This window comes from Enhydra lutris, unplaced genomic scaffold, assembly GCF_002288905.1.
Source record: "Enhydra lutris kenyoni isolate GAN:26980312 unplaced genomic scaffold, ASM228890v2 scaffoldscaffold33, whole genome shotgun sequence".
Taxonomy (NCBI): Eukaryota; Metazoa; Chordata; class Mammalia; order Carnivora; family Mustelidae; genus Enhydra; species Enhydra lutris.
Genome location: NW_019154117.1, coordinates 3,882,233 through 3,909,115, shown reverse-complemented (window position 1 = coordinate 3,909,115; position 26,883 = coordinate 3,882,233). Strand labels below are relative to the sequence as shown.

Below are 26,883 nucleotides of genomic sequence, written 5' to 3'. Positions count from 1 at the left end.
GCAGTGTTGCCTCTTACAACCCTTTTTATTCACATCAGGTTTGTCAACCTGTCAACCTTTTCTAGGAGTAACTTTTGTTTTCATTGATCTTTTTCTATTGATTGTCCTATTTCACTCGGCTCAGTTCTCTTTACTATTTCCTTCTGTCTGCGGCATTCAGGTTTGGATTCTCTAATTTCTTGGTGTATAAATGTTCATCGTACTTTATTGCTATCCTTTGTATTTCTGTAAAGTCAGAAGTAATTCCCCATCTTCATTTCTGATTTCTAGTAGTGTCTTTTTTCATAGTGTAAAGGTCTGTCATTTTGTTGTTCTTTCCAAAGAAACAACTTTGGGTTTTGTTGATTTTTCTCCATTTTCCCCCACGGAAAAGAGGGCAATTCAACCAAAGGTCTATCTTCAAACTGGCGCTGTTGTTTCCAACTCTGGGAACCTATCAGGGGTTGGGGTGAAAACCACTGCAGATAGATGGAATTAGAGAGCATTATGCTAAGTGAAATAAGTCAATCAGAAAAAGACAATTATCATAGGATCTAACTGACAGGAGGAATTTGAGAAGCAAGACAGAGGATCATAGGGGAAGGAAGGGAAAATGAAACAAGACGAAACCAGAGAGAGATAAACCAAAGAGACTCAATCTCAGGAAACAAACGGAGGGTTGCTAGAGTGGAAGGGGGTGGGAGGGAAAGGGTGGCTGGGTGGTGGACACTGGGGAGGGTGTGTTGTGGTGAGTGCTGTGAATTGTGTTAAGACTGATGATGAATCATAGGCCTGTACCCCTGAAAACAATACATTGTATGTTAATTAAAAAAAAAAACAAAAAACACTGCAGGGAGATGGAGGTGGTGGTGGGAATGGAGCCACACGGAGACACACCCTCTTAGAAAGGAAAGCCAAGCAGGCGGCCTTCCAGGGCCAACCGACCCCCCACGCCCCCCCATCAAGAGACTGCCACTCCATCCCTGAAAGGAAGAACCATGTGGGCACAAACCCAGAGCAGGCTGCGAGGCAGCGAAGGCCTCAGCATCTGTGCTTGTGAGTCAAACACCCCAAATGACAGGACTGGGCCAGAGCCACAATGCACCACACACAAGTGGCAGCCAAGGGCTGGATGGCGCCTGCCCTGCCCGGCCCACTGCCAGCATCCCCTCCTCCAGGGTCCTGGTGGGGCAGCATGGGGCAGGGGAGGAAGAGTCCTTTCAGCTACTGAATTAGAAAAATGAGTCTCTTTCAAAAGAGGTTTCAAGCTGAACATGGGTTCCAGCAGCTGCTACACAAGCCAGATGGAAACCATGAGAGGAAGGGGCCCTGCAGACCACAAGGCAAGAGACTGAGGGTAGAGGGAGGTGTCCTGGGAAGAGGCCAGGGCAGTGAGACCCTGGCCTCAGACAGCCACCTGAGGTCTGGGCAGTCCCTCGGGCCTGACTGAGGCTGTCAGAGGAATGCTGCCAGAGTGTCCCCAGGACGCCCTGTCCCCTCAGCCAGAATCTGCCCCTAAGCTCACAGCAGGACAAGCTCAGCGTTCCTCATAGGCATTCCTACAGGTGAACATGGCTACGCATCCCTGAGTTCACAGAGCAAGAGTCTGGACAGCGAAGGACCCCACATTATCCAAATCTCTGCTTCCTGAGAGAGGACAGTGTGAAGGCAATGTGCTCTCACTGCCACACTGCTGGGGCTCAGGACACCTGAGGCCCACTGCCAGAGGCATCCCACACCTCCCCTCCTGTCCGCACCTCCGGAAACGGGCCCCAGGCTATGTCTACTTCCTACCACCAGCGTTCACTGATAGGCTGGTTTTGTTGTTTTAGGCACTGGAGTTACGATGCATTGCTGGCCCCACAGTCACCTGGAGCCGAGGGTCCGAGCAGCCACAGAGAACAAGTCTTGTACTTTTGTATTATTCTTTATTTATTGGTCCTACCAACGCGACCCTTACCAGGCCCATATTCCTATGTGCACTGGCTTTGCAGACATTCGTGCCGTTCACCCGCGTCCCAAGTTGCGACGGACTGCTCCGTCCTACTCCTTTTCCATTCTGCCTTATTTTCTCAGAATCTGAAGGCATTTTTTGTTTGTTTGTTAGGGTCTGTGTAAAGGTTCCTTGGCAGGAGAACATGCATATGATCTTAAAATAAAGACAACATTTCTGACACTAAGGTAATGCACAGAAAAAAAATACAGTACTCAGACATCATTGCAAATAAATACCCCATACAGATGAAGTCATCGTAAATGTAACATTATTTCTTATGAACCAACACTGTAATAGAAGGTAAAAATAGGGGTCCTTATAACTAGGAATAAGAAATGCTTATTCCAGGAAACAGAATTCTTTTATTCTTGCTACTTAAATATTATTATAATTTGTCCTTTATTTTGGAGAAGGGAAGACACTTTCTTCCTCTGTGAGTACCAATTTTGCCATAAGCGCAGCCTCACTCAGCAGACCCGACGGGACACAGCCCTGGGCTACTGAGGAGCTTTACCGAGTTCTGTTTCCTGAAATGAACAGTGATTAGTTACACCAAGCAAGAGAACACAGAACGTCTCTTCCTCACAGCTGCAGAGAATACTCCGGCTAGCCCTCGCCCCAGCGCACGGGGCCGACAGCGCCGGCGCCCCTGCCTCCTGCTGTTCGCAAACGTGGCATGCTGTTCGCACCGCCGGCTTAGCTTGTCCCCCAGGTCCATTTGGTTCCCAAAGCACACTCAATGCGTGTGTGTTCACGTTCCTTCTCTCAGCCCCTGAATTTGCAAGGATCTGCACGGTGAAGAATCACTGACTAACAGAATTTCGCACAAAACAACTGCTGTTTTCTTTCCCTCGACGAAGATGCCCAGGCTCAGGCACGAAGGTGTGCGCCCGTTCACACCTCCTGGTCCACCCTGGCCTGCAACACTCCCAACCAGCTCTTGGCTATCCATGTCAGAGCCGAAACTACGCTGGGACACCTCCCTTAACTGATGAAGGCACTACTGGCAATGATTACTAACAAAAAGGTGTTGAAATAGAACACCCTAAAAGTCGACGACTGTAGGATTTTCTAAGTGTACCACAATTTGGCACAACAACCAGAGTAACAAAACAATTCCAATTTGGAATTTCACTGGTACAGTTGTATAAAATTCTGTTAATCAGTCATGCTTCACAATGTCCCAAAACCCAGAAGATTCTGGAATTTGTAGGTAATACTACTCACTCAATAATTTATCTTTTTGTTTTCAAGTGCCTATTACTGTTTAACCAGAGCAAAGGTCAAGTTTTCTTCTTGTTACATTGAACTATTCCTAAGAATAATAATAATACAATATGAAAAACCCCAGAATTGGAATACCCTGGATTTCTTAATGAACATGGCATTTAAAATGTGTAATTTCAAACATGAACCATAATGCCGTGTAATGTAAAAGGCTGCTGAACCACAGCGCGGACACGTATCGCTGAGCTCCTTGCCGGGTCGAGGCCTCCATCTAAACAGTCTAGAGCTACATGCTAGGAAAACACATCCATGCCACGTGCTGCTGTCAGATCAACACGGCGGGAGCTAAGACGGAGTGCTACAGGACCACGAGACAGACCACGGCATCTGAGACCGTCTCTATGGGTGGGATTACGGAAGCAAATATAATATCAAAATATCAAAAGTGCACAGGTTGATCGGATAAAAAAAAGGGCGTCTGTAGCAGGGAGCCCGGTGCTGAGTGTTCCCAGCGGTTTCTAAGCAAGCCTGGTGGCCGCTGTCGGAGCGGGTTCTTCAGCGCTGCGCAGAGGCCTTGCAGACAGCAGCTGGCGGCCTTCTCAGCACTAAAGCTTTTTCCCTCTGCCATTGAACACTCAGGGAATGCTAACTTGGAAAGAACTGCAGTGGCATATCCAAACACGTTTCTAAGTGGACTTTTGGGCTGCCCTTCCTTCCTGGCGCGGGCCCGCGGGAGGGGGAAGGGCTGCAGCGTGACAGGGCCGCGGCCGAGTCCTCCCGGCAGCTACTCTACAGCTGGAAACGGGAGAAAACAAGACAGCGTTAGAACCGGCACCAGGCAGACGGCCGCCGCCGCGCCGGGGCAGGACTGGTGCGTTAGTGGCGGCAGAGAAGACCTGCGTGTGTTAGGGGGCGCCGCCAGCCCCACTGCCTCGGGGAGAGCCTGCAAGCAGGAGAGCAGCGGCGGCAGCGGGCGGGGCCAGCGGCGGCAGCGGGCGGGGCCGGCGGGCGGCCGGGGGCGCCGGGAGACCTGCCTGCAGAGGGAGCGGTCCGGCCCCTCCTCAGCTGGGAGAGGGATCCGAGACCCAACGGCCCATCAGCAAAGCAGCCTGGTACTGGGGACTGGCATGGCCGGGCCCGCCATCTCCCTCCTCTGGCTGTCTGCCAAGCCCACCGCGGTCTGTGCAGTGCCTTGAGTCTGCTGGGGACCGAGACGCGCCTGGGAACGGAGGCGAGAGCTGCATGGGGGCAATGCAAACCCCCCTGGGCATGGAGAGATCAGGCAAGGAGCCCTTCAGGGAAAAGACAGAAGCCTCGCGTCCTGTGGCCCCCAGGGAAACAGGGAGAGAAATACTGCAAAGAAACGTGGGGCCTCAGGTGGCCGTGGACGCCAGCGCTGGGAACGGAGAGTCCTAGAGCTGCCTGTGCTGCCTGTCCCCACGTCTGCAACTGCACTGATGAGGGGGACGCACCACCTGCGTGCGGAACAGGCCCCGGGCACGCGAGGCTCCCTCTCCACACTGGGCTGGGCTCTGGCTAGAGAGTGGGAGTCCCTCGTTCCAGCCGATCCACTGGAGGTTTCTAGAGCCCTGCTCTAGGGGTGTGATGATGAGCAGAGGCTGCAGAAACCTGCCACGAAGGCTGGGACACCCTAAGTACGAAACGATGGGCTGTGAGAACAGGGTTTGGCCAGGCACTTACGAAGTTTTTCTCAAGGAAAAACCCCAGGCCTTGGGCCTGCCAATATGTCACCTCATAGGCCACCAGACAGGTGTGCAGATCTCAGAAGAGAGGCTGAGCTCTGTGCCTCACAAGCATAAGCCGTGCCCTGTGCATGCACGTGCCCAGACTGGAGAACGCAGGAATCGGGGCTACGGTTTCTCTGGGCTTGGGGAGGGAACTGTGTCCCAAATGTGCTGTGCAGTGAGATGCCACATAAACCACGAAGGAATTCTGTGAACTATGCCAAGCTTGGCGCGGCCCCTGACGCTGCGCCTCGCACCGGGCCGGACCCGCTAACGCCGCTGCATTAGACACGTGCTCGGAACATGCAAGTTTCAATTCGGGTTCTGCCCTCCCTTCCCACCCCTGGCAGGAGCCAACGGCACACAGGCCCTGGGAAGCCACATGTGTGCTAGGACACATCACTCGGACCCCCCGACACCCCCTCCCCCACCAGGAAAGCAGCTGCTGTGAAGGGTGAGAACAGACACAAAGCTCACAGGGTCCAGGTGGAACAGCACGCCGCCTCGGCCACATCCTTCCCTCTGTGCATTAGTCACGGTTAAGCCCAGCCTAGCACCGCGGTCCCACTGCTGCTGGGTTAGCGGAGGTGAAGCAGACAGGTGACGCGCGGCAGGGTAGCTGCAGCTGCGGCCCCGTGGCCCTAATCGCAGTAAATGTTATACTTCTCGCCACAGACCACCTGGGTGGTGAGCCCGGCGCCCTCGGCCCTGTCGCTGGCACAGGCACAGGTGTGACTTACGCTCGGGGTGCCCGGCTTGGCTTTGGAGGCGGCCTTGGCGCGGCCCCGCCGGGTCTGCTCGTGGTCCAGCTCGAGCAGCTCCAGCCGCTGGGTGAGTGCCAGCTTCTGCTGGATGGCCATGCGCAGCAGGGAGTTGAGAGTCTTCTTCTCGTCCTCCGCGGCCGCCAGCTGCCGCTGCATCTCATCCAGCTGTGTGATGTACTCGTCACACCTGTGGGGGCGCCAGAGGCAAGAGCGTGGCTGGAGCGGCTGGCAGAGCACCTGGCAGGGCACACGCAGTGGAGGACTTGCCCAGAGCGCGCAGAGGGCAAGGGGACTCAGCAGCGTCCTGCTCGCTGGGTTGGAAGGACGTGGCTGCCTCTCAGAGATTCGGCTTCCTCTGGGAAGAGCTCCCCAGCTGGTTTTCAGTAAGGAAGATGGCAGCTGCTCTGCGAACTTCCAGAAGGCTAAGGGGCACCCGGCCCTCACAGGTAAACCCAAAGGCAGGACTTGCCTTGTTTCTGGATCACTGTGCATAGTAGGTGCTGAGTTAAGTCACCAGATGACCCACCAGAGTCTGGGAAAGGCACATATGGACGTGACCCTTCTTGTCATCTCCTTACCTGGGACCTATGTCCCCTCTCTCCATGGAGCTGGGAGAGAAACACCCACTCCAGGTCTGTCCCTGAGGGAGGCAGTGGTGGGCAAGCCCATCCCTCACTCCACCTGCCATGGTCCTCCCTCTTGTGATTCTGTGATCTCAGCTGCATTTGAGATGCCAAGTTGTTAAATGAAACTGATTACAGAAGTGAGAGTCACCATGTCACCCACATGGTGAGGGACTGACTGTGGGGTCCTTTCCAAGGTCTTTGACCAGGAGGACAGGGAGCCTTCAGGGAAGCCTGGAACTTTCTTTCCTCATCTCTGCCCCCTCCTATAGCACTAAGAGCAACAGGTCTTGATTTGGGTTCCAACCCCATCTAACCATAGCCTTAGCCTCCCCGGCTTAAGAAGGACCTGCCTGGACCATCATGGGCCCGTCCCATCCCCGGTGCCTGCCCAAGACCAGCCCCTGTGGGTAGTGCAAACACCCAAAACCAGGGCCCTGAGCAGCCTCCTGCTCTGACTTCCTGGGGGAGGTGGATGGGTACCTATGTCCACAGCTGGCTGCCCTCCCCAGCTTAATCCCTGGCCAGCAAGTCAGATGGGGCACCCCACTGCCAGGCAGGGAAACTTCCTTGTGAATCTACAAACTTCCTGCAGAGTTCTGGGGAGCTAACTATACTCGGGTATCAGCCTCAGCCCGCACCCCCTTTTGACCTTGTGCCTCCAGCCCGGCCTCTGGGCCCTGGCCCTCAGCCTCTGCCACCAGCCCCAGCGGAGCGCAGACGACACCGCAGGTGACAGCCCTGTGGGCCTTCAGCAGCGGCAGGGGTGGAGCCCCCCGCAGGGCCTGACCCCGCGCCCCCTGGCAGGAGCCATGGGAAGTACCTGGTGGCGAACATGGCACGCAAGGAGGAGAAGGTGGCCGCATCCTCCTTGAGGGCCTTCAGCTCGTTACGCAGCTTCATCATGGTCTCGGTCACCATGGCCTTCTCGTTCTCATACTTGCTCTTCAGATTGGCCAGGGCCACCTCAGCCGTCTGGGGGTCAGAAACACGAAGGGCAGGGGCTTGAGAAACACGGGTCCCTGCTGGAGGCCCAGGGAGGGAGGAGCCCCGCCCGCCCAGCTGCACACCTGCTTGTTGGCCTTGAGCACCGTGCGCAGCGTGGTGATCTGCTCCCGCTTGGTGCTCAGCAGGGACTTCAACTTGAGAATCTCCTCCATGAGCGCCTCCCGGTCCTTATCTGCGGCGGGGCCCAGCTCTTGGGAGGCCAGGCGCTGCCGCGACAGCTCTGTGGTGCGGTCCACGGCCGCCTGCAGGTGCCTGATCTGGTCGCGGATGATGGCGATCAGGTTGTAGATGTTCATGGGCTCCCGACGCGGGTCACTCAGGGGCGAGGGCAGAGAGGGGCTGGGCGAGGGGCTGCTGTCCCCTGCCCCACCCTCTGTGGCTGGCGGCCCTTTGGGCAGGACAGGTGAGCGGTGCCCGCGGGCCTCGGGGCTACAGCGGCCGGCGCCGGCCGGGCCCTCTCGGTAGTAGTCCAGCACGACGCGGGTGGGCGTCTCGTTGTTACACATGCACACGTGGTGGTAGAGGTTGGCCAGCTCCTCGCTGAAGGTCACCAGCTCGTCCTGGGCCACGCTCAGGCTGCCCTGCGTCTCACCCGCGACGTCACTCACCTTCTTCAGCTCCGCCTGCAGCCGGGCCAGCAGCTCGCGGTCCTGGCGGCTGGCCTTCTCCAGCAGGGAGACCTTCTCTGTGAGCGCCTGGCTCTCGGCCTCGTGCTGGCCCTTCTCCTCTGCGTGCCGGGCCTCACCGGCCTCATGCTCACTGCGCAGGGCTTTCAGCTGCTCGCGGAGCTCACCTGCCTCCGCCAGGGCCACACGGTACTTGCAAGCCAGGATCTCAGGCCCGTTGATGTCCACCTCGTAGTAGTCGCCGTCCTCGTGGCTGTCACGCTCCTTCTCGCTGTCCAGGGCCGTCCGCCGCTCCTTGCCGGCCTGCAGCCGCCGCAGGGCAGTGAGGTTCTCCGTGAGGCGGCTCACCTCCTCATGCTGCTCTGACAGGGCTCCCCGCGCCTGCTCCAGCTGCTTCTGCGTGTCCTGCAGTGTTGTCAGCAGGCCCACCTTCTCCCGCTCCATCTGCAAGAGCACAGGAGGCCCGTCAGCAGCCCACAGGACCCCCAGGACAGACCCAGAGACGACCCTGCCTGTGCCACAGCGATCACCCTGCAGGTCTCTGTGATGTGGGCAACGCGGGTGCCATGTGTGGAGCCTTGAGGGGCCCTCCCTGCCTGGAAGCTTGCGGAGCTGAGAGGGCCCTCCTTGGAGATGTGTGCCAGCCAGGGGCGGGCCGTGGTGCAGATGCCAGGACCGGCCTGTCCAGGGCAGGAGACCCTGACATGATGCAGCGTGGGAGGCTGCACGTGGGCCCGTGAAGGGGCACGAGGAAACCCAGGGAACCCTGGGCCGGGCCCAAACTGCCACCTCATCGCCAGGACCCTCCCCCTCGGGGCACCTCCCCTGCAACTCCGCACTGTCACTACAGCAACGACGTGGCCTATACAGTGAACACTGGTAAGAGGGGGCACGTGCACCCCCAAGGCCCCGGCGCTGTGATGACCCCGGCCGCCCGCACCTGCATCAGCTGCTGCTTCAGCTTCTGGATCTCGGAGATGTTGAGCTCGCTGAGGAGGTCAGACACCAGGCTGGGGGAGGGCGGGGCGAGGCCGTCCTTGGAGGGCGTGGAGGTCCTGTTGTCTGGGGGCAGCTTGGCCAGGCCACCATGCTCGAAGCCGTTGGCCAGGGCCTCGGTGTCGTCGCTGAGCTTGAGGCCATCCAGAGAGACGTGCAGGTGGCTGGTGTAGAGGGAGTCGTTGATGCTCATGTAGTGGGACAGCTCCTTGCGCAGGCTGAGCTTCTGCTCTCGCTCCGTCTTCAGAGTCTCCAGAGCCTCCTCCAGCTGCCGCTCCGAGATCTCCTTGAGCCTGATGGCGTCCTCCAGCTGGCTGTTGAGGTACTCGGTCTCCTCCTCCAGACGCTTGATCTCATGCTTGAGGCCCTCAAACTCCACCTGGAAAGACAGGGACGCTGTCCTGTGCCCGTACGAGGGGGACACACCGGTGTGGGGCCGCCGCAGCAAGGGCCGCTGGATGCTCGGGGGCTCTGGGTCCCATGCACCTGCTGCTGGCAGAGCCGGAGACGTGACCAGACCCAGAACAAACGCATCCCTGCTGCACGTGGATCGGGTCACTTGAAACGGCAGCACGCACACACTGGCTGGAAATTCCAGAGCTACTTCACGAACATGAAGAGTTGGTTAAATATTCTAAGAAACCTAAAACATGTTATCGACGCCCATGCAGGAACCATCACATCTAATTCCATCTGCAAGCAAAAGCACGAGCGCTCCCACGGAGCAGGGACATGCCGCAGTGCTCCTGGCACCCAGACCTGGGGGCACCCCAGTGGGAGCAACAGACAATCTGGAGTCACACGGACGGAAGCCGTGTCTGCAGGCGGACAAGGGAGGTGCCTGCAGAGGCGGCTACAGGGAATTTCTGAAAGTATTTATCATTCTGTTATATTGGTGCAAGAAACGAACACAACCCAGGGACAGAGAGGCTGGGGAGGGGACTGGACTCCACCATCTGCCTCAGTCTCCTTGTCTCAGGACACTTGTGCGTGACCGCTGATGTGCAGTGTCATAGCAGGCCTGCTATGACATACACACGTGAACCCAGGCCTTCCCATGCAAGATTCAAACATCCAGGGCGCTGAGCTTTGGGGTTCCTGGGAAAAGGTCCCCCAGCCCCACCCTGCAGAGCTGTAGGGCCTGGAGAGGTAGGCGGCAGGTGTAGGCTTTCAGGGATCTCACATGGGTGTTCTGTCACCAGTGGAGGTGGCCCTCCTGACCCCATCACAGCCTGAGGTGACCCTACCTGTTGTTGGGGTTATCTGAGTGCAGGAGATAAGAGTTCGGACCTCTCCCTACTGCTCCTCAGCGCCCATCGCTCTACCCGGGGGCCACTAAGGCCCGGGACCACACACAGAGGAGCAGGCAAACTGCTGTGGGAGGGATGGGCCCGGACACCCCGCCTCCTGGGGCTCGGGTGTCTCCTCTGCATCATTTTCTGTATTTTTTTCCCACTTTTGCTGACTGGGACGCCTTGGCCAGGCCAGCAGTCAGCCAATACTACAGGCAGAGACCTCATTCTCATGGTCCAGGAGAGGCCGGGTCCTGCCCCCACACCCCTTAGCCCACAGCAATGTGCTGTGCGGCCCTGGGCTTGGCTATGGGAAAGGAGGCAGGGAACCACCGGCAGACCACAGACCCACAAGCAAAGGCAGGGGCCGCAGCCCAGACACTTGCCTGGTTCTGCCTGAGCACAGACACCTGCTTCTGCAGGCTGATGTTCTCCTCCTCCAGCTCCGAGTAGTCCTGCAGCAGGCGGGCCTCTCGGAACTTATACTCCTTGATGTCATCCCGCAGGCGGCCACGCTGCGTCTCCACATTCTGGTTGATCTGCCAAGAGGAAGGTGGGTGTGGGCAGCTGGCCACAGCGGGTCCCACTGGTGCTGGCAGCCACGTAGCTGAGCCAGGACCTGGCTGGGTCCCTTGACCTCAGTCCGACATTCTGGGCTGTCCTGTATGTGATAGGACGTTTCGCAGCTCCCTCCCACACTGTGACAACTAGAATGGTCTCCAGATGTCGCTGACATCCCCGGGGGCAGAAATGATCCCTAAACAGACTATCTCCCACCTGTCCCCTGTTTTCGAGCTCCAGGTGGCATCTGGTTCCTCAGGCCAGCACCACCCCACTCGGGCCTCCCCTCTGCCTTCGCTTCTCGCGAACTGGCCTCTCCACTGTGCTGGGGCTTTGTAGACAAGACCCCAAGACTCCACGCAGGTACACACGCGCCAGCAACGCGGGATGGGTAAGATGAAACAGGACTAGAGAGAAAGAAGGAAAACATGAAAGCAACAAAAAGTGGGAGTCATCCGGTGTCAAGCACTCCTGATAACCACTCACTACACGAGTCTCCAGCAAAGTGACCCGAGGCGGTAGCCAAGAGCGACACCAGAACGAACACACAGCACGTGACAGGCTGAAGAAAAGGCAAGACTCACCCAGAAAGCAAAACTCCTGTTGAACAGGCAAAAATATGCAAAATGATACGGTCCGAGTGGCGACATGAGGAAACACTGTCACTCACTTCTGTGGATCTGGAGAGGCAGCTGGAAATTCCTGACAAAGCCCCACACACAAGCTCAGGGCTGGCACCGCCCTTGTTTGCTGCCCTTGTTAACTGTCAGGGTTAACGTCTGTGGCAACGCGGCGAGGCCCCCACATCCACGCACTTGGGCAAACACCAGTCCAGACGCCACCACGCTGGATACAGGCGAGAGTGACGTCTAACTCAGCACACTCTGAGAGAAGAGCACCCTCCGTGACGGGCCTCCTCCCATAGGTTCCAAGCCCCAAAGAAAAGACTAGAATGCTCTGGAAAGAGGAATTTTGCCTCCAGACCCCTTCAGACTCCAGCTGTTACCTCAGCTCTTCCCTGGGTCTCCAGTCACTGGCCCACCACCCTCACAGCCACCTGAGCTAAATCCTTACACGAAGTCAACCGTCTCCCCCTGGTGTGCGGCTCTGGAGAGCCCTCCCTACCTCCACAATCACAGACTCGTAAGAACCGTGACCGTGGGCTTGCCACGTCCACATGGCTACAGCATGCCGGGTGCTCCCCACTTGTGGCTCAGCCCACCCCGGCCTGACGCACCTGCTCAGAGCAACTGTCCGCTCAGCATGGGAGGACACAGGAGGTGGCATGGGGAGCACGGTCACGAGCAAGATCCACTCCTTTTCTTCCAAACAGGCTTTATTTACTTAAAGCTCAACAACTACCTTCAAACCCAAGGGCCCTGAGGTGGACTGAAACAGTAGGTGGCGGTGGGGAGGAGGGGGGCGCACAGGCCAGCCTGGGCTCCCAGACCCTCCAAACCCCAAAACCTGAACTCCAGATGGCACGTGGGGTGAGCTGAAGGCGCACACAGCCTGCGTCCTTGACTGACACGGAACTCCTCCCACCCACCACCGCCGGAGACAGTCCATGGAACGTGCATGCGCTGCGTCTGCTCCAAGCAGCACAGTCACCCCTGCCCAGAGCACCTCCTCACTTCCCACCAACACCAGGCACGTGCCTGCTCTGCCTCTCCAGAAATGCCCTGCCTACTCCGCCCTCTCTCACCTGGGGTGCAAGAGGTGCCCAAACACACGTGACACGACCGGACACGGCCACCACTCGGGATGGAAGCCAGAGCCGGAACCCCGCAGCTACCGTCCCTCTAGACTGCAGGAACAGACATGAGGGGTAGCTCCCCCCACGGCCAGGACAACCTTCCCAACTCAGGGTGATGGGCCCACAGGGAGACACATCCCGTCTTGCTTTGTTGCTAAAAATGACAACACAGCCTCCAATCACAAACACCTGGGCTGACAAAGGACGGGGGCCCCATGGGCGGAGAGGTAAGGGGCACCAAGCTCACAGATTGGCCCAGGACACATGTGGCAGGTGAGGGCACCTTCTGGGAATGCTACAGGATCCAGATGCCTGCATTTTGGTTCTGCAGCAGACACAGCACCTCTGCCTAGCACACACCCAACTCTGAGGGCTCCGACAAGCTCCAACTGGCCACCACATGCTTTGTTTTTCCCCAAAGTAAGCATCTCCTCCCAGACAGCCCGTGGATGGCAGCCTTTTGATGGGCACAGGCAGTAAACACGTGACCCTCTGCCCTGACGGTGCAGGCTGGCTGGAGAAGGTGGACGCGTGGGGACCCTGGACCTTAGGTTCCTCACCAGCAAACCCTCTCCATGCCCCTCAGTGCCCCCAGCCCGTCAGCCCCCAGGGGCCCTGAGGAGAACATGGGAGCAGACACTCCCCTTCATTGAGGAAACCCGGAGGAGGCCCATGGGGAATGGCAGGCAGAACTTGCCCTGGACCAGATGGCTGTCCTCACACAGCCAGAGAAGCACCTTCAGGGCAGGAGGCACTGGTAGGTCAGGGCTGAGCCAGGCCTTTGTCCTTCCAGCCAGGGCTGTGCCCACCCTCCCTGTCCACCCCAAAAAGTGAGGCACCCCAGGTGTGTGTGTGTGTGCATGTTGGGAGGGGTGGGGGGAATGGAGGGAGAGGAGGGGAGTCATGGCTGGGAGACTCCCTGCCTGGAAGGTTCCAGAGCAGTGGTGACACCCTAGGTCCTGGGTCCTGCAGCCTGGGCCACAGCTGCAGGAGCTCTGGATGGTGGAAGGAGGAGCCAGGAGAGAGAGGCAGGAAGGAGCATCAGGAGAGGGAACCCAGGAACAAGCCTCATTTAGCGGCCTGAGACAACCACGCGAGCCAATCAGAGGGACACAAAGGGGTCTCACAGGTAGTGACTCTCTCCTCCAGGCGCTCAACTGTACTTCCCTCTGCCTTTCTCCCAGTGGGTTCTAGGAAGGTGGTAAGCGATGACCCAGGCTGGACCTGCTGTCTCGAGGCAAACAGAGTCCTGTGATGGGCCCAGCCCTGCAGCTGCTGCAGCGACAGAAAGTGTCCACAGCTGTGTTATACGCACGGCAGCCGAGGTGCCTGTGAGACTGACACCTTACTGGAGTTCCTAGGAAGCCCCCTGCCAAGAGCTGCCATCACCAGAAGGGCCAGCTCTAAAAGAGGGTAGGCTAGGGTGGCAGGTGGGCCTGCATGGGACCAGGAGCCACCTTCTCCCGGCTGGGCAGGGCCCCCTGAAGTGCCTGGGCAGGTAAGTGTTCTCCGCGTGTAACTGCAGAGGCCAAGGCTCGGGTGAGCTTGCCCTGTGCAGGCTGTCCAGGAGACACCTGCCTCTCCACAGACAAGCCTTCCCCAACTGACCTGATCTCCTGGCGGGCTGCTGCACATCATACCCTGCTCCCCAGGAGGAACAAGCCCTTCCTCATGGGACCCATTCCCTCAAGACCCACACAGGCCTCCCGGTCCTCCTCCCATGTGGGGCTTCACCCCTGTGGCCTCTTCAACATACCCATATCCCCTCCTCTTGCCTCTAGGCTATCTGCCCATGTGACAGTCCCCCCATCTCCCAAACCCTGGGCTGGGAGCCACCCCATGCTGAAGACCCACCTGGCACCTGACAAGGCTGCTCCTGACCCTAGCACCCGTCTGAGCTTGTGACCAGACGTCTCGCTTCCTTCCAGCTGGCTCTGGGTGGCCCAGACACCACCACAGCGGCAATCAAGCCTTTCCTGGCTTCTTCCCTGGGTGACAGGGAGCACAGATGTCTGCTGGGACGACTCTGTCCTTTATTTTGGGGCCCGAGACACATGGGGTCCACCAGGGCAGCAAGGACAGGGCCTGCCATGACAAAGAGATGACCTGGCAGGGCGCCACAGGGCAGATGAGGCTGACTCCTCACCAACCCAGTCCCACCTCTCAAGAGTAGCCCCCACCTCGCTTCCCAGAGCAACTCTCTGGAAGGCCTCGGTGTGTGCACGAGACTGGACTCTGCCTCTAGCCAGCTGTGGCCGTGCCCAACTCCCGGGGACTCTGCTTCTTCATATGCAAAATGAGGCTCAAGGCTACGTCCCAGGACAGATGCTAGCTGCGCCCATCCACACAACAGCACAGAAGTCAGAGGTCAGGACCCCAGAGCTGCTCCTTGGTTTTGCCATCCATGAGACGAGGGAAGTACGTGGATGCCCACAGGCTCACCAAAAGGAGGAGTTCTGGGGCAGCTGAGGCTGTCCCATGAGCTAAGCACATCTGTTATACGGGTCACATGACAGAGGCCATTGGATGCCCCTGGAAAGTCGACATTGGGGCTAGACACAAGCTGACTGTCACGGGGTCTGGTCAGAGGATGCATGGATGGCAGCAAGCCCAGGCACCAGGAGGTACAGCTATCGTCACGGAAGGGGTGTCCCCTGGGGTGACCCCGCACAGCTTGCAGTGCACGTCACACGAAGGCAGGTGCGGGGCTGCACTTCTTGGGGACAGCGCTTGGTGTTGTATTCCTGTGGTTCCGGCTCCTGGAATAGGCCTGAGCCTCGTGTGCCAGCCTCAGGGAAGGGAGGGGATGGCCACATCCCCGCCCAGGACCAGCAGAAGAGTTCAGAAAGGGTATGACGGGGCTGGCGAGGGAGGGGATGCTGGTCTGAGCAGGGAGTAGTGGGGCTTGTGGGGCAAGAAACAGGGCCTTGAGAGGATGAGGAGGCTGAGGGTGCGTGGGGTGGGGTGGGCAGGCCTCCTCCTGAAGCACCAACAGGAAGAGCAGGAATCCCAGCCCCACCAAACCTGGTCTCATGAGGGACCAGCTGAGCTAATTTCCTGACGCACAAAGCCAGGAGTCAGCAGGTCCCCAGGGTGTTCCAGACAGCCCAGACAAGCCCTTCTGGAAGAGGAGGAGAGTGGAATGAGCATGGCCAGCACAGCGGCTGAGACTGCCTCAGTAAGGTCAAACCCTCCTCCCATTCCAAGCCGGGTGATCCTGTGGGAGGAAGTGAGATCATGCACTCTGGCTCCACAACGGGATCCAAGCCAAGCTCCTCCCAGGCCCACAGGCCTCAGTGACCTCTGACCCCAACCAGGGGCAGTGACTGCTCCCCCTGCTGCCAGATCCTGGGCTCTGTCCCAGAGCTCACTGGAGTCTCCCTCCTGGATCCGTGGGACCCTGACTGCTCCGTACCCTCCCATCCGAAGCATGAAACTGACAACCATCCGTCCCTCTGGTCACCTGTCACCCCTGAAGTAAACAGAGGGCAGACAGCGGGTCTCCCTGCGGCCCAGAACAAGGCCCCCTGCTCTTCTGGGTGAGAACCCGGGGATCCTGAGGCCATAGCCAGGACTCACTCACACGGGCTCATGGCCACATGTGCTGGCCCTGTCGCTCGCCCACCCCACCTTGAGGGCAGTGGCACCAGACACTTGCCCCCACCCCACCAGGCGCGCCTGTCACCTCCTTCAGCTCCTGCGCCACGGACGCCAGGCGCTCATTCTCCGACTGCGTGTTGGTGAGCACGTTCCGCAGCTGCTTCAGCTCGGTCTGCAGCTCCAGCACCTTGCGCACGTAGTACTGCTCCTTGGAGGCCGACTCCTGGATCAGACTCTCCTCCCGGCTCTCGCCGTCCGCCGCCACCTTCTTGTGGTTCGTGTGTGCCTGTCCAAATGCCTGTGCAGAGACCAGATGCTCGTAAGAGAAAGGCCGACGCTGGCTAGCCCTGTGGCAGGACATTCTGCTCATGCAAGTGCCCACAAGCTGGTCATCGGAGGAGGACGTGCCGGGACATGGGGGGAGCTGGATGGGGGCCACGGGCCACTGGAGGGGTACTGGACACCTAAGGGCCACACAGGCTGCAGGTGGGGGCGGAGGCAAGGAGGAGCTAGGAGGGGCTGATGGCTGAGGTGGGCCAGGCACGGAAGGACCCGGGCCCAGCAGAGGGAGTGGCTGGGGGCCGAGAGAGACAAGATGGATATGGGGTACGCAGCAGAATAGCCCCTTCTGGGAGTCAGGCTGCTGACCCAGGGGCCAGGCAGGGAACTCCTACCCTAGAACAAACAGGGCAGGTCTGAGGCCCCCAATAGCACCCCTCTGCCCCACTCCAGATGGAGAAACTGAGGCTCAGGGAGGCACCCTTCCACTGCCTGATTCTGAGCACTCTATTCACCCATCCTGGGAGGCCACGGAGACCAAGGAGGCTTGGGAGGGTGTGAGACAAGGCCAGGGCCTAGTGATGGCACAGGAGGGTGAACCAGGATACTCAGAACCAGTCTACAGACCAGGACCTGGGCAAAGAGCAGAAAGTACCAGAGGGGAGAGGGCACTGCCACCCCAACTGTCAGATCCAGGGAGGGCTCTGGGCCACAACAGGCAAGGGGGCCCTGCCCCCAGGCTCAGGGAGGAGCCCTCAAAGGGGAGTACAACCTGGCATGGTATAGCCAACCCAGTCCACCGCCTCGGTCCTGAGCTGGTTGTGGCCCCCACCTAGTGCCTCCGTCCAGCCACTCCGCACAGCCCCAGTCCCCTGGACACATCCCCCAGGGGCCTGTGTATGTCCCCTGCAGCAGCCCCCTTCCCAGTGGCCACCCTATGCAGATTCTCTACAGGGCTCCTGGCTCACAGAAGAAAAACAAAATCCAGGGAGGGCTACTGAAGAAGTAGTTGATGTCTTTGTTTCTTGCAGAAAAACAAGGGCATTTTCACTTATTTGCTGTTTGATAAGAAGTCCAGGAACTCTGAGAAAACAATTGGGAAAATATGCATAAAGATAAGGGTGTTACTGCGCAGGATCATTTCTGATATAAAAAAATCAAGGGACGCCTGGGCGGCTTAGTCAGCTGAGCGGCTGCCTTCCGCTGGGGTTGTGATCCTGGGGCCCAGAATTGAGTCCCACATCGGGATCCTTGCTCAGCAGGGAGCCTGCTTCTCCTTCTGCCTATCACTCCCCCTGCTTGTGCTCTCTCTCTCTGATTTAAAAACAGATAAATAGGGGCGCCTGGGTGGCTCAGTGGGTTAAAGTCTCTGCCTTCGGCTCAGGTCATGATCTCAGAGTCCTGGGATCGAGCCCCACGCGGGCTCTCTGCTCAGCAGGGAGCCTGCTTCCTCCTCTCTCTCTGTCTGCCTCTCTGCCTTCTTGTGATCTCGGTCTGTCAAATAAATAAATAAAATCTTAAGAAAAAAAAAAATAAAAACAGATAAATAAAAAAATATTTAAAAAAAAATCAAAACATAGATGGGGCGCCTGGGTGGCTCAGTGGGTTAAGGCCTCTGCCTTCAGCTCAGGTCATGATCCCAGGGTTCTGGGATCGAGCCCCGCATGGGGCTCTCTGCTCAGCAGGGAGCCTGCTTCCCTTCCTCTCTGCCTGCCTCTCTGCCTACTTGTGATCTCTCTCTCTCTCTCTCTCTCTCTCTCTCTGTCAAATAAATAAATAAATAAAATCTTTAAAAAAAAAAAATCAAAACATAAAAAGCCGTGGTAGACTGGTAGATGACGTGGGGTCTCCCCTTCCCAAGGACGGCTCCTGCTCATCTGCCCCCAGCTGCCAGCATGGCCCACTCTGTGAAAATCCGTTTCCTTTCAAACCAAGTCAGCTCAGCTCTAATTCCCGATGCTGTCCTCCTCCATCCCCGTCCCAAATAAAAGACCAAACAGAGCACAGATTCATGCCTACACAGGGCCTGGCCCAACCAGTGGCAGTGCTGACTGCCAGCTGCACACCAGCCCGGGGTGTGCCAGACCCCGCCAGGCTTCTGGAAGCACAGGAAGGACCCAACCCATGAGGTAGGTACCCTGAATGAGAGCTGTATCTCCAAGCCTCCAGGCCAGCCTGACTGGGCGACCGGAGTACAACACACTCCTGAACCCCAAGCTGGAGTGTAGACATCTCACCAGGCAGTGAGTCAACCATCAGAGGCTGTCCCAAGGTGAGACAGCTAAATGTTGTGATGCACACACGTCCAGGCCTGCCAGGCTCAGCCCAAATCTGCACCTCCGCCCAGTCCCCAGCCCAGCCCACAAGCACTGAGACAACAGAGCTGGGGACTTGAACATCCTGCTGAGCTAATAAAACAGTCACAGGCACTGATCTGGCTCCCGTGAGCAGAAGTTACCATTAACAGGGAACTTTATGTGACTAAGCACCAGAGAGTGAGGGGCAGGGTTCAGGTGAGCTCCATGACAGCTCGTCCCCCAACAAAAGGACCTCTGGGTGTGGCACCGAAAGACAGACAATGGTGGGCATGCCGGCAGACCTTCGGGGAGGGGGCGGTGCTGCAAGGTGATGGACAAGGCAGCAGAAGTGGCAGATCGCAGGCAAAAGGCACAACTGGTGCAAACCTGTGAGAGAGCCACTGGCAGCCAAGAGGAGGAGGTGGGGGTGGGGGCAAGGACATGGAGCCCGTAAGCGCTCTCTGGTCCTGACCAACAAAGCTGATGGGCACAACCTGAAGGCATCAAAGTGTGTCCCAGAACAAGGCCTGGGAACCCACATAGGAATTAACAGCACCAGCTCCCAACGCCGTAAAAGGGAAACCAGTCCACCACAATGGGGAGAGCTCACCGTCACTGGGAGAAGAGCTCACCGTCGCCAGGGCAAGAGCCAGGAGACTGATTTCCAGGGGTTCAGGATGCAGACCAGATACCGATCACACGCAACAGCGACCCAGAAGACTTGCAAGATGGAAGTACAAAAAGTGACGTGAGTGGGGCAACAGGTGGGATTAGCAGCCGGTTACACAATGTGGAAGACTAGTAAGCTTGAAGCAGCAGCACCAAGACTACCCAAAATAAAACACACGGAAAAAAAGACTGAAAACCTAGAGAGCTCAGAGGGAGCTGTGGGTCAAATAGGGAAACCAGAGTCCCAGGGAAGAGAAAGGGTGAGGATAAAATAAGTCCTTGAAAAATCATAATGGCTCAAGAATTTCCAAATGTGATGGAAACTATATATCTACAGACGGTAGCAGCTCATCCACCCCGGAGCTCAAGATGAGAGAAACTACACCAAGGGTATCACAAAACTGCCTAAAACCAGCAAAGGAAAGGACACACTAAAATCACCCAGAGAAAAGCAGCAAGTACAAGGTGACAGCAGATTTCTCTGACGAGCCAGGAGATAGCGGAACCACCGAGAAAGCAAAACAAAAGAAACCTATTAACGAGGGGGCTACACCCAGTGAAAACCCCACAAAGGGAGTTCAGACAGACAAGAGCTGAAAGAATTTACCACCTGCACACCGGCACTGCAGACATTAAATAAAATCGCTCAGGCAGAAGAAAAACAGTACCCGATGGAAATCTAGATTTAGAAGGAGCGAAAAGCACCAGAAATGAAAATCATGGAATAAATATAAGACTTGCTTTTATTGTTTTTTTTTAATATTTCATTTATTTATTCAACAAAGATCACAAGCAGGCAGAGAAGCAGGCAGAGAGAGAGGAGGAAGCAGGCTCCCTGCTGAGCAGAGAGCCTGATGTGGGGCTCGATCCCAGGACCCTGGGATCATGACCTGAGCCGAAGGCAGAGGCTTTAACCCACTGAGCCACCCAGGCGCCCCAGGACTTGCTTTATTGTTAAAGGCCCTTTAAGATAATGAATTAGAGACTCGATGCAATCCCTACCAAAATTCCAATGGCCTTTTTTTGCAGAAATGGAAATTCATACGGGATTGCAAGGGGCCCAAAATAGCTAAAACAGTATTAGAAACAAAGCAGGAAGACTCAAATTCTCTATTTCAAAACTTAATGCTACAGTGACCATGACAGTGTGATACTGGCATTAAGACAGTATAGCCCAGGGGCGCCTGGGTGGCTCAGTGGGTTAAAGCCTCTGCCTTCGGCTCAGGTCATGATCCCAAGGTCTTGGGATCGAGCCCCACATGGGGCTCTCTGCTCAGCAGGGAGCCTGCTTCCCCCTCTCTCTGTCTCTGCCTACTTGTGATCTCTGTCTGTGAAATAAATAAATAAAATCTTTAAAAAAAAAAAAAAAAAAAAAGACAGTATAGCCCAATGGGACAGAAGAGTCCAGAAATAAACCCCTACATATGTGGTCAACTGATTTTTTTTTTTTTTTTTTTTTTTACTTGACAGAGAGAGAGATCACAAGTTGGCAGAGAGGGCAGGGTAAGCAGGCTCCCCGCTGAGCAGAGAGCCTGATATGGGGCTCGATCCCAGGAACCTGAGATCATGACCTGAGCAGAAGGCAGAGGCTTAACCCACTGAGCCACCCAGGTGCCCCTGGTCAACTGATTTTTGCCAAGGGTAAAAAGGTAGTTCAGTGATGAAAGAACAGGTTTTCAACAAATGGTGCTGGGACAAATGGATAGCCCTGTGCAAAGAATAAAGTCGAATCCCTACTTCACATCATATATACAAATTAACTCAAAATGGATCAGAGACCTCAACGCAAGAACTACAACTAAAACTCAGGAAAAAAATAGGGATTAATCTTTGTGACCTCATTGGCATTCTTAATATTGATACCATAAGCATGAGCAAAAACAACAAAAATAAACTGGACTTCATCAAAATTAAAACATTTGTGTATCAAAGGACACTATCAAGTGAAAAGACAAGCTATACAATAGGAGAAAATAGTTTTTTTCTTTTTAAGATTTATTTATCTGGGGGCACCTGGGTGGCTCAGTCAGTGAAGTGTCCACCTTCGCCTCAGGTCATGATCCCAGAGTCCTGGGATTGAGCCCTAAGGTCCCGCTCCGTGCTCAGTGCAGAGTCTGCTTGAGGATTCTCTCTCTCCCTCTGCCCCCTCCTGCACACACACTCTTTCTCCCACATAAATATCTTTTTAAAAGAACACTTTTTTATCTGACAGAGAGATAGGAGAGCACAAGCAGGGGGTGTGGCAGGCAGAGGGAGCAGGAGAAGCAGACTCCCCACCAAACAGGGAGCCTAATGTGGGGCGTGAGGCCAACACCCGGGGACCACGACCCGAGCCAAAGGCTGATGCTCAACTGACTGGGCCACCCACGCGCCCCCATGAAGAGTTCTTTAGTGAGAATGAGTTTAGCCAGGTTGCAAGATACAAGATCAATGTACCAAAAATCAAACACTTCTACATATAAGGAATGACGAGGAATGAACAATCAAAAAGTGAAAATTTTTAAAATGCTACTTATAATAGCATCAAAAATATTAAATGCTGGGAACCCTGGGTGGCTCAACAGGTTAAGTGTCTGCCTTCGGCTTGGGTCATGATCCCAGGGTCCTGAGACTGAGTCCCACATTGGGCTCCCTGCTTCACGGGAAGCTTGCTTCTCCTTCTCCCACTCCCCCTGCTTATGTTCCCTTTCTCACTGTGTCTCTCTCTGTCAAAAAAATAAATAAAATCTTCAAAAAAAATTTTTTTTTAGAGCACACACATGCTTGGGAGCAGGGACAGAGAGGGAGAAAATCCCAAGCAGGCTCCACACCTGGTGCAGAGCCCAATGTGGGGCTCGATCTCAGAACCCTGAGATCATGACCTGAGCCAAAGTCAAGAGCTGGACATTCAACTGAGCCACCCAGTGTTAAGAATATAACAACAACAACAACAAAAAAAGAATATAACAACATTCTTTTTTTTTTCTTTCAAGATTTTATTTATTTATTTGTCAGAGAGAGAGCAGAAGCACACAGAGCTGCAGGCAGAACCGGAAGAGCAGGCAGAGGGAGAGGCAGGCTCCCTGCTGAGCAAGGAGCCCTATGTGGGACTCCATCCCAGGACCCTGGGATCATGACCTGAGCCAAAGGCAGATGCTTAATGGACTGAGCTCCCCAGGCTTCCCAAGAATATACCAATATTCTTAATATTGTCCATTCTCCACAAATTTATCTTTCAATTCATCACAATGACAATAAAAATCCCAGCATTTTTGGTAGAAATTGATCAGCTGATTCTAAAATTCACATGGATATTAAAATGACCTAGAATAACCAAAATGACTTCAAAAGAAAAACAAAGCAGAAGGACCTGATTTCAATACTTAGGCCATTTGGTGGCAAACAGATAACCTTGTAACAAACAGTGCTGGAATGAATGAATATCAATATGCAAAAAATCAACTTCAATCCCTATCTTACAGTATTTTGAAAATTAATTTAAAATGGGTCATAAGGGGCGCCTGGGTGGCTCAGTGGGTTAAAGCCTCTGCCTTTGGCTCGGATCATGATCCCAGAGGCCTGGGATCGAACCCCACATCGGGCTCCCTGCTCGGCGGGGAGTCTGCTTCTCCCTCTCTCTCTGCCTGCCTCTCTGCCTACTTGTGATCTCTTTCTCTGTCAAAATAAATAAAATCTTAAAACAAACAAACAAAAATGGGTCATAAGTTTAAACATTCTAAGTCTAAGACTTCCGGGGAAAACAAGAGAAACTGTTTGTGACCTTAGACATGACCTATTTAAAAAACTGGTAATTTGGACTTCAAAACTATGAACTTCTGCTATTTGAAAGGTAAGAGAAGGGTGACCTCGAGGGCATTAGGCAAAATGCAGTAAATCAGACAGAAATACCGCACAATCTCTCTCATATGTGGACTCTAAGAAAAACCAAAAGCCACAGTCACAGACACAGAGAACAGATCAGTGGTTATTAGTGGTGAGGCAAAGAGCTGGAAATGGTTAAAAAGAAAGGTAATTTTAAAAAGGTAATTCTATTTAGTTTTCAAGGTCTTTGTTTATAAGATTAATGATAGTAGTTTTGGCAATCTAAATTCTTTACTTTCACATACTTTAATGAGAAACATAAATACACATGACTTTTGAAGACCCTGGGAACCCATGTTACAGTGATTTAAAAAACCAAACAGGGCACCTGGGTGGCACAGCACAGTAAGCATCTGACTCTTGGTTTCAGCTCAGGTCATGATCTCAGGGTCATGAGTTCTAGCCCCATGTTGGGCTCCACACTCAGCGTGGAGATTCTCTACCTCTGCCCCTCCTCTCACTCTTCTCTAAAATAAATACACGAATCTTAAAAAGATTCTCAAGCTGGATACAAGAAACTATACCCAAACAAATTCCAACTATATGCTATTAACAATACACATATAGGACAAAAATAAGGACAAAGAAAGCTGACAGTAAACAAACAAAAAGACACACCAAGCAATACTAAGAAAGCCGGTATGGTTACTTTAAGAGCAGACAAAGTAAGACTCCTAGACAAAAAGCACTGCCAGAAATAGAGTCAAATAATGATAAAACAAGTAATTCACCAGCACGTTTTGTTTAAAATCAGGAAACTATTTTTAGTTGCACAACATAAAATTTACCATCTTCACCATTTTTTTGTATTTATTTTATTTTTATTTAAATTTAAATTTCTTTTCAGTGTTCCAGAATTCATTGTTTATGCATCACACCCAGTGCTCCATGCAATACGTGCCCTCCATAACACCCACAACCAGGCTCACCCAACCTCCCACCCCCTGCCCCTCCAAAACCCTGATTGTTTTTCAGAGTCCACAGTCTCTCATGGTTCATCTCCCTCCTCCAATTTCCCCCAACCATCTTCACCACTTTTAAGTGGACAGTTTAGGAGCATTGATGACAGTCACACTGTTGTGCAACCCATCTCTAGAACTCTTTTCATTAACAAAAAAAAGAACAATGCAGAGACAAGGCACAGACTAAACAAAAGTCTATGCAAACCACGCATCTGATAAAGGACTTCCATCCGAGATACAAGGGCTCTCAAAACTCAGTAAGAGCAACAGCCCCCTAAAATATGAGCAGAAGAACTGAATAGACACTTCCCCCAAGAAGACACACATACAGGAAAGAATCAGGGACTAGGGAGATGCCACCACACACGTAGGAGGCAGCGTAGATGAGAACATCTGCCCCGGCCGAGGCCGCTGTGGGAGCAGACACCTGACAAAAGGCACAGCCATCCACTCCCAGGTGTTTAACAGAACCTGTGTCCAGACAGTCCTGCAGGGGATCTGTAATAGCTGCGAGACCGCGCTGAAATGGCGGCAGGAGGCCGGCAGGGGGAGCTCCGTCTCCCCACCTTGCTTCATTTCCACATGGCTCACTCAATGACAGCTCTAGGGAGCTGTTTATCACAAGGCATCCCGGCTTGCTGCTCCAGCTGGGGGACCTCGTCCCTCCCGTCTCCTGTGCTCACCACCCCAGCTGGGAGACCCCCATTCCCTGTGCTCACCATCCCAAGCTGGGGGACCCCCATTCCCTGTGTTCACCATCCCAAGCTGGGGGACCCCGTTCCCCTGAGAACCGCCCCAGCTGGGGGACCCTGTTCCCGTGCACAAGCCCCAGCTCACAGGCTGGGAGACTGGGGGTCTTAGAGGGGAAGTCACTCAGCCCGCCCAACTGAATTTCTGCTGACCAAAGGGCCCTCACCCAATCCGTGCACCACCTTGAGACCTGCCTCCCCACCCCAGGAAGGCGCATAGCAGCAGTGTCCATCAGACGGCAATGTCCAGCTATGGGGACCCGCGTCCTCAAAGCATCCCCTGCCTTGCCGTGCACCTCCCAGGCCAGTGTCCACTGGAGGGTCCCCAAGGCCCCTGGTGCTCTGAGGAAGAAAGGTGGTGCCCTTCTGGATGGACCCCAAGATGCACATCAGGGCTCTGAGCTAGTGGCCCTGGAGGGACCGGCAGCCATGCTGGTGTGAGGTTCCCATAAGGGCTGGCCTGGCCAGGGGTGGGGCGACAGTGTTCCTGACACAGCTTCCCAGTGCACACCCCACCTGGCAAGCCCCAACACGGTCCCGCAAGCCCAGGCATGAGGTCATAATCAGCCCTACTTCAAGTTCATCCCCGCCCTTGTGGACACCTCAAACACCTGCAGTCAGGGCACACTTGGTGGGGGAGGCTGGGTTTGCCCAGTGCGGAGGGCTTCCCGGGGCTGGGGAAGGAGGTAGAGGGCACCTGCAGAGGGAGCAGCGTGAGCAAGGGCTGGGCGGGAGGTGCCAAGCTCTTCTCAAAGCCTTAGGAGCCATGGAAGAGTCTGGGCAGGAAGGCCCAGCTGGGAGCAGAGGGCTGCAGGGGTGGGAATCTGGCCCAGGGCGGGGACGCGGACAGGGACTGGTGGGCGAACAGAGCAGGGCAGGTCCCTGGTCAGACCCTGCTCACTTGGCTGTGTGCAATCACACCAGTCCCAGGCTGGGGCAGCCACCTCCTCCTCCCAAGCCAGGTGTGAGGCCGATGTGGCGTGTGCAGTTCTGAGCACAGTCTGACACACACACACCCAGCATTTCTGGCTGAGACCCCAACAGTACCCACTGGCACATGGGAGGCCTGATACCCAACCCCCACCAGGCCCCCACTACCCCAAGGAGGCTGAGAGCCAGAGACAAAAGCAGAGCAGAGAAGCAGAGAGAATGAGAGACAAGAGCTGAGCTGACCCCGAGAAGCACCGCTGGCCTGGGGTCAGTACACCACAGCCCCACCAGCCACAGCAGCCCAGGCCTGGTTCTGCTGCTGAATCTGTACCAAAACACACCCGAATGGGGACGCTGAAGCAGCAGGCAGGATGCCCAGGCCACTGCCCTGAGGCCATGGACACAAGAGCCAGGGCTCAGCAAGGGTCCCTGGGACCCAGGCCCACACACAAGTCAGCAACCCGCTGGGGACAGGGAGCCTGCTCTCTGCAGGGAGTATGCGAACCTTCCATGCAAGAAACCCCATCAGCTTGTCCCTCACAGGCCCAGCTCCGGGCACAGGCACCGGAAGGAGGTAAGGTCCCTACAGGGGCCCCAGCCTCGGACCCTGCCCCATCCTGGAGGGAGAAGCCAGGCAGTCCCACTAGGGTGGGTCATCCAGCGCAGGGACAAAGACGGGGTGGGGGGGACGGGGGCAAACAGGAAGAGACCCCAAGCAGCTGCACACTCCAGACCAAATCTGCACTATTCAGGGTTCCCCAGAGAACACATATCGACACAGACATAAGAGATTTATTACAGGCACTGGCTCAGGCAGTTACAGAAGCGACGTCCCACAGTCTGCCATCTGCACGCAGGAGACCCAGGAGAGCAGGAGGTGGGGTGTGAAGGCCTGAGGACAGAAGACGCTGTCCCAGCTCCGGGAAAGAGGACTCACCCATCCCATTTCTGCTCTGCTGGGCC

At 55.4% G+C, this 26,883-nt stretch overlaps 1 protein-coding gene across 2 annotated transcripts in view; it reads right to left on the bottom strand.

Moving 5' to 3' along the window:
* Positions 1–1,890: 1,890 nt before the first annotated feature.
* LOC111153542 (BICD cargo adaptor 2) overlaps positions 1,891–26,883 on the bottom strand; it is a 43,465-nt gene continuing 18,472 nt past the window's right edge. Inside the window, exons 2-8 of one of the 2 annotated variants that reach the window (XM_022512613.1) lie at positions 16,259–16,471; positions 10,643–10,795; positions 8,909–9,343; positions 7,405–8,412; positions 7,158–7,309; positions 5,688–5,898; positions 1,891–3,997 (exon numbers count right to left, since the gene is read on the bottom strand). In XM_022512613.1, coding sequence (XP_022368321.1) covers positions 3,992–3,997; positions 5,688–5,898; positions 7,158–7,309; positions 7,405–8,412; positions 8,909–9,343; positions 10,643–10,795; positions 16,259–16,471 — 2,178 coding nt within the window. In that variant the 3' untranslated portion in view covers positions 1,891–3,991. Of the gene's footprint in view, positions 5,899–7,157; positions 7,310–7,404; positions 8,413–8,908; positions 9,344–10,642; positions 10,796–16,258; positions 16,472–26,883 lie in introns of both variants that reach the window. The other variant, XM_022512612.1, reaches the window with a different exon arrangement.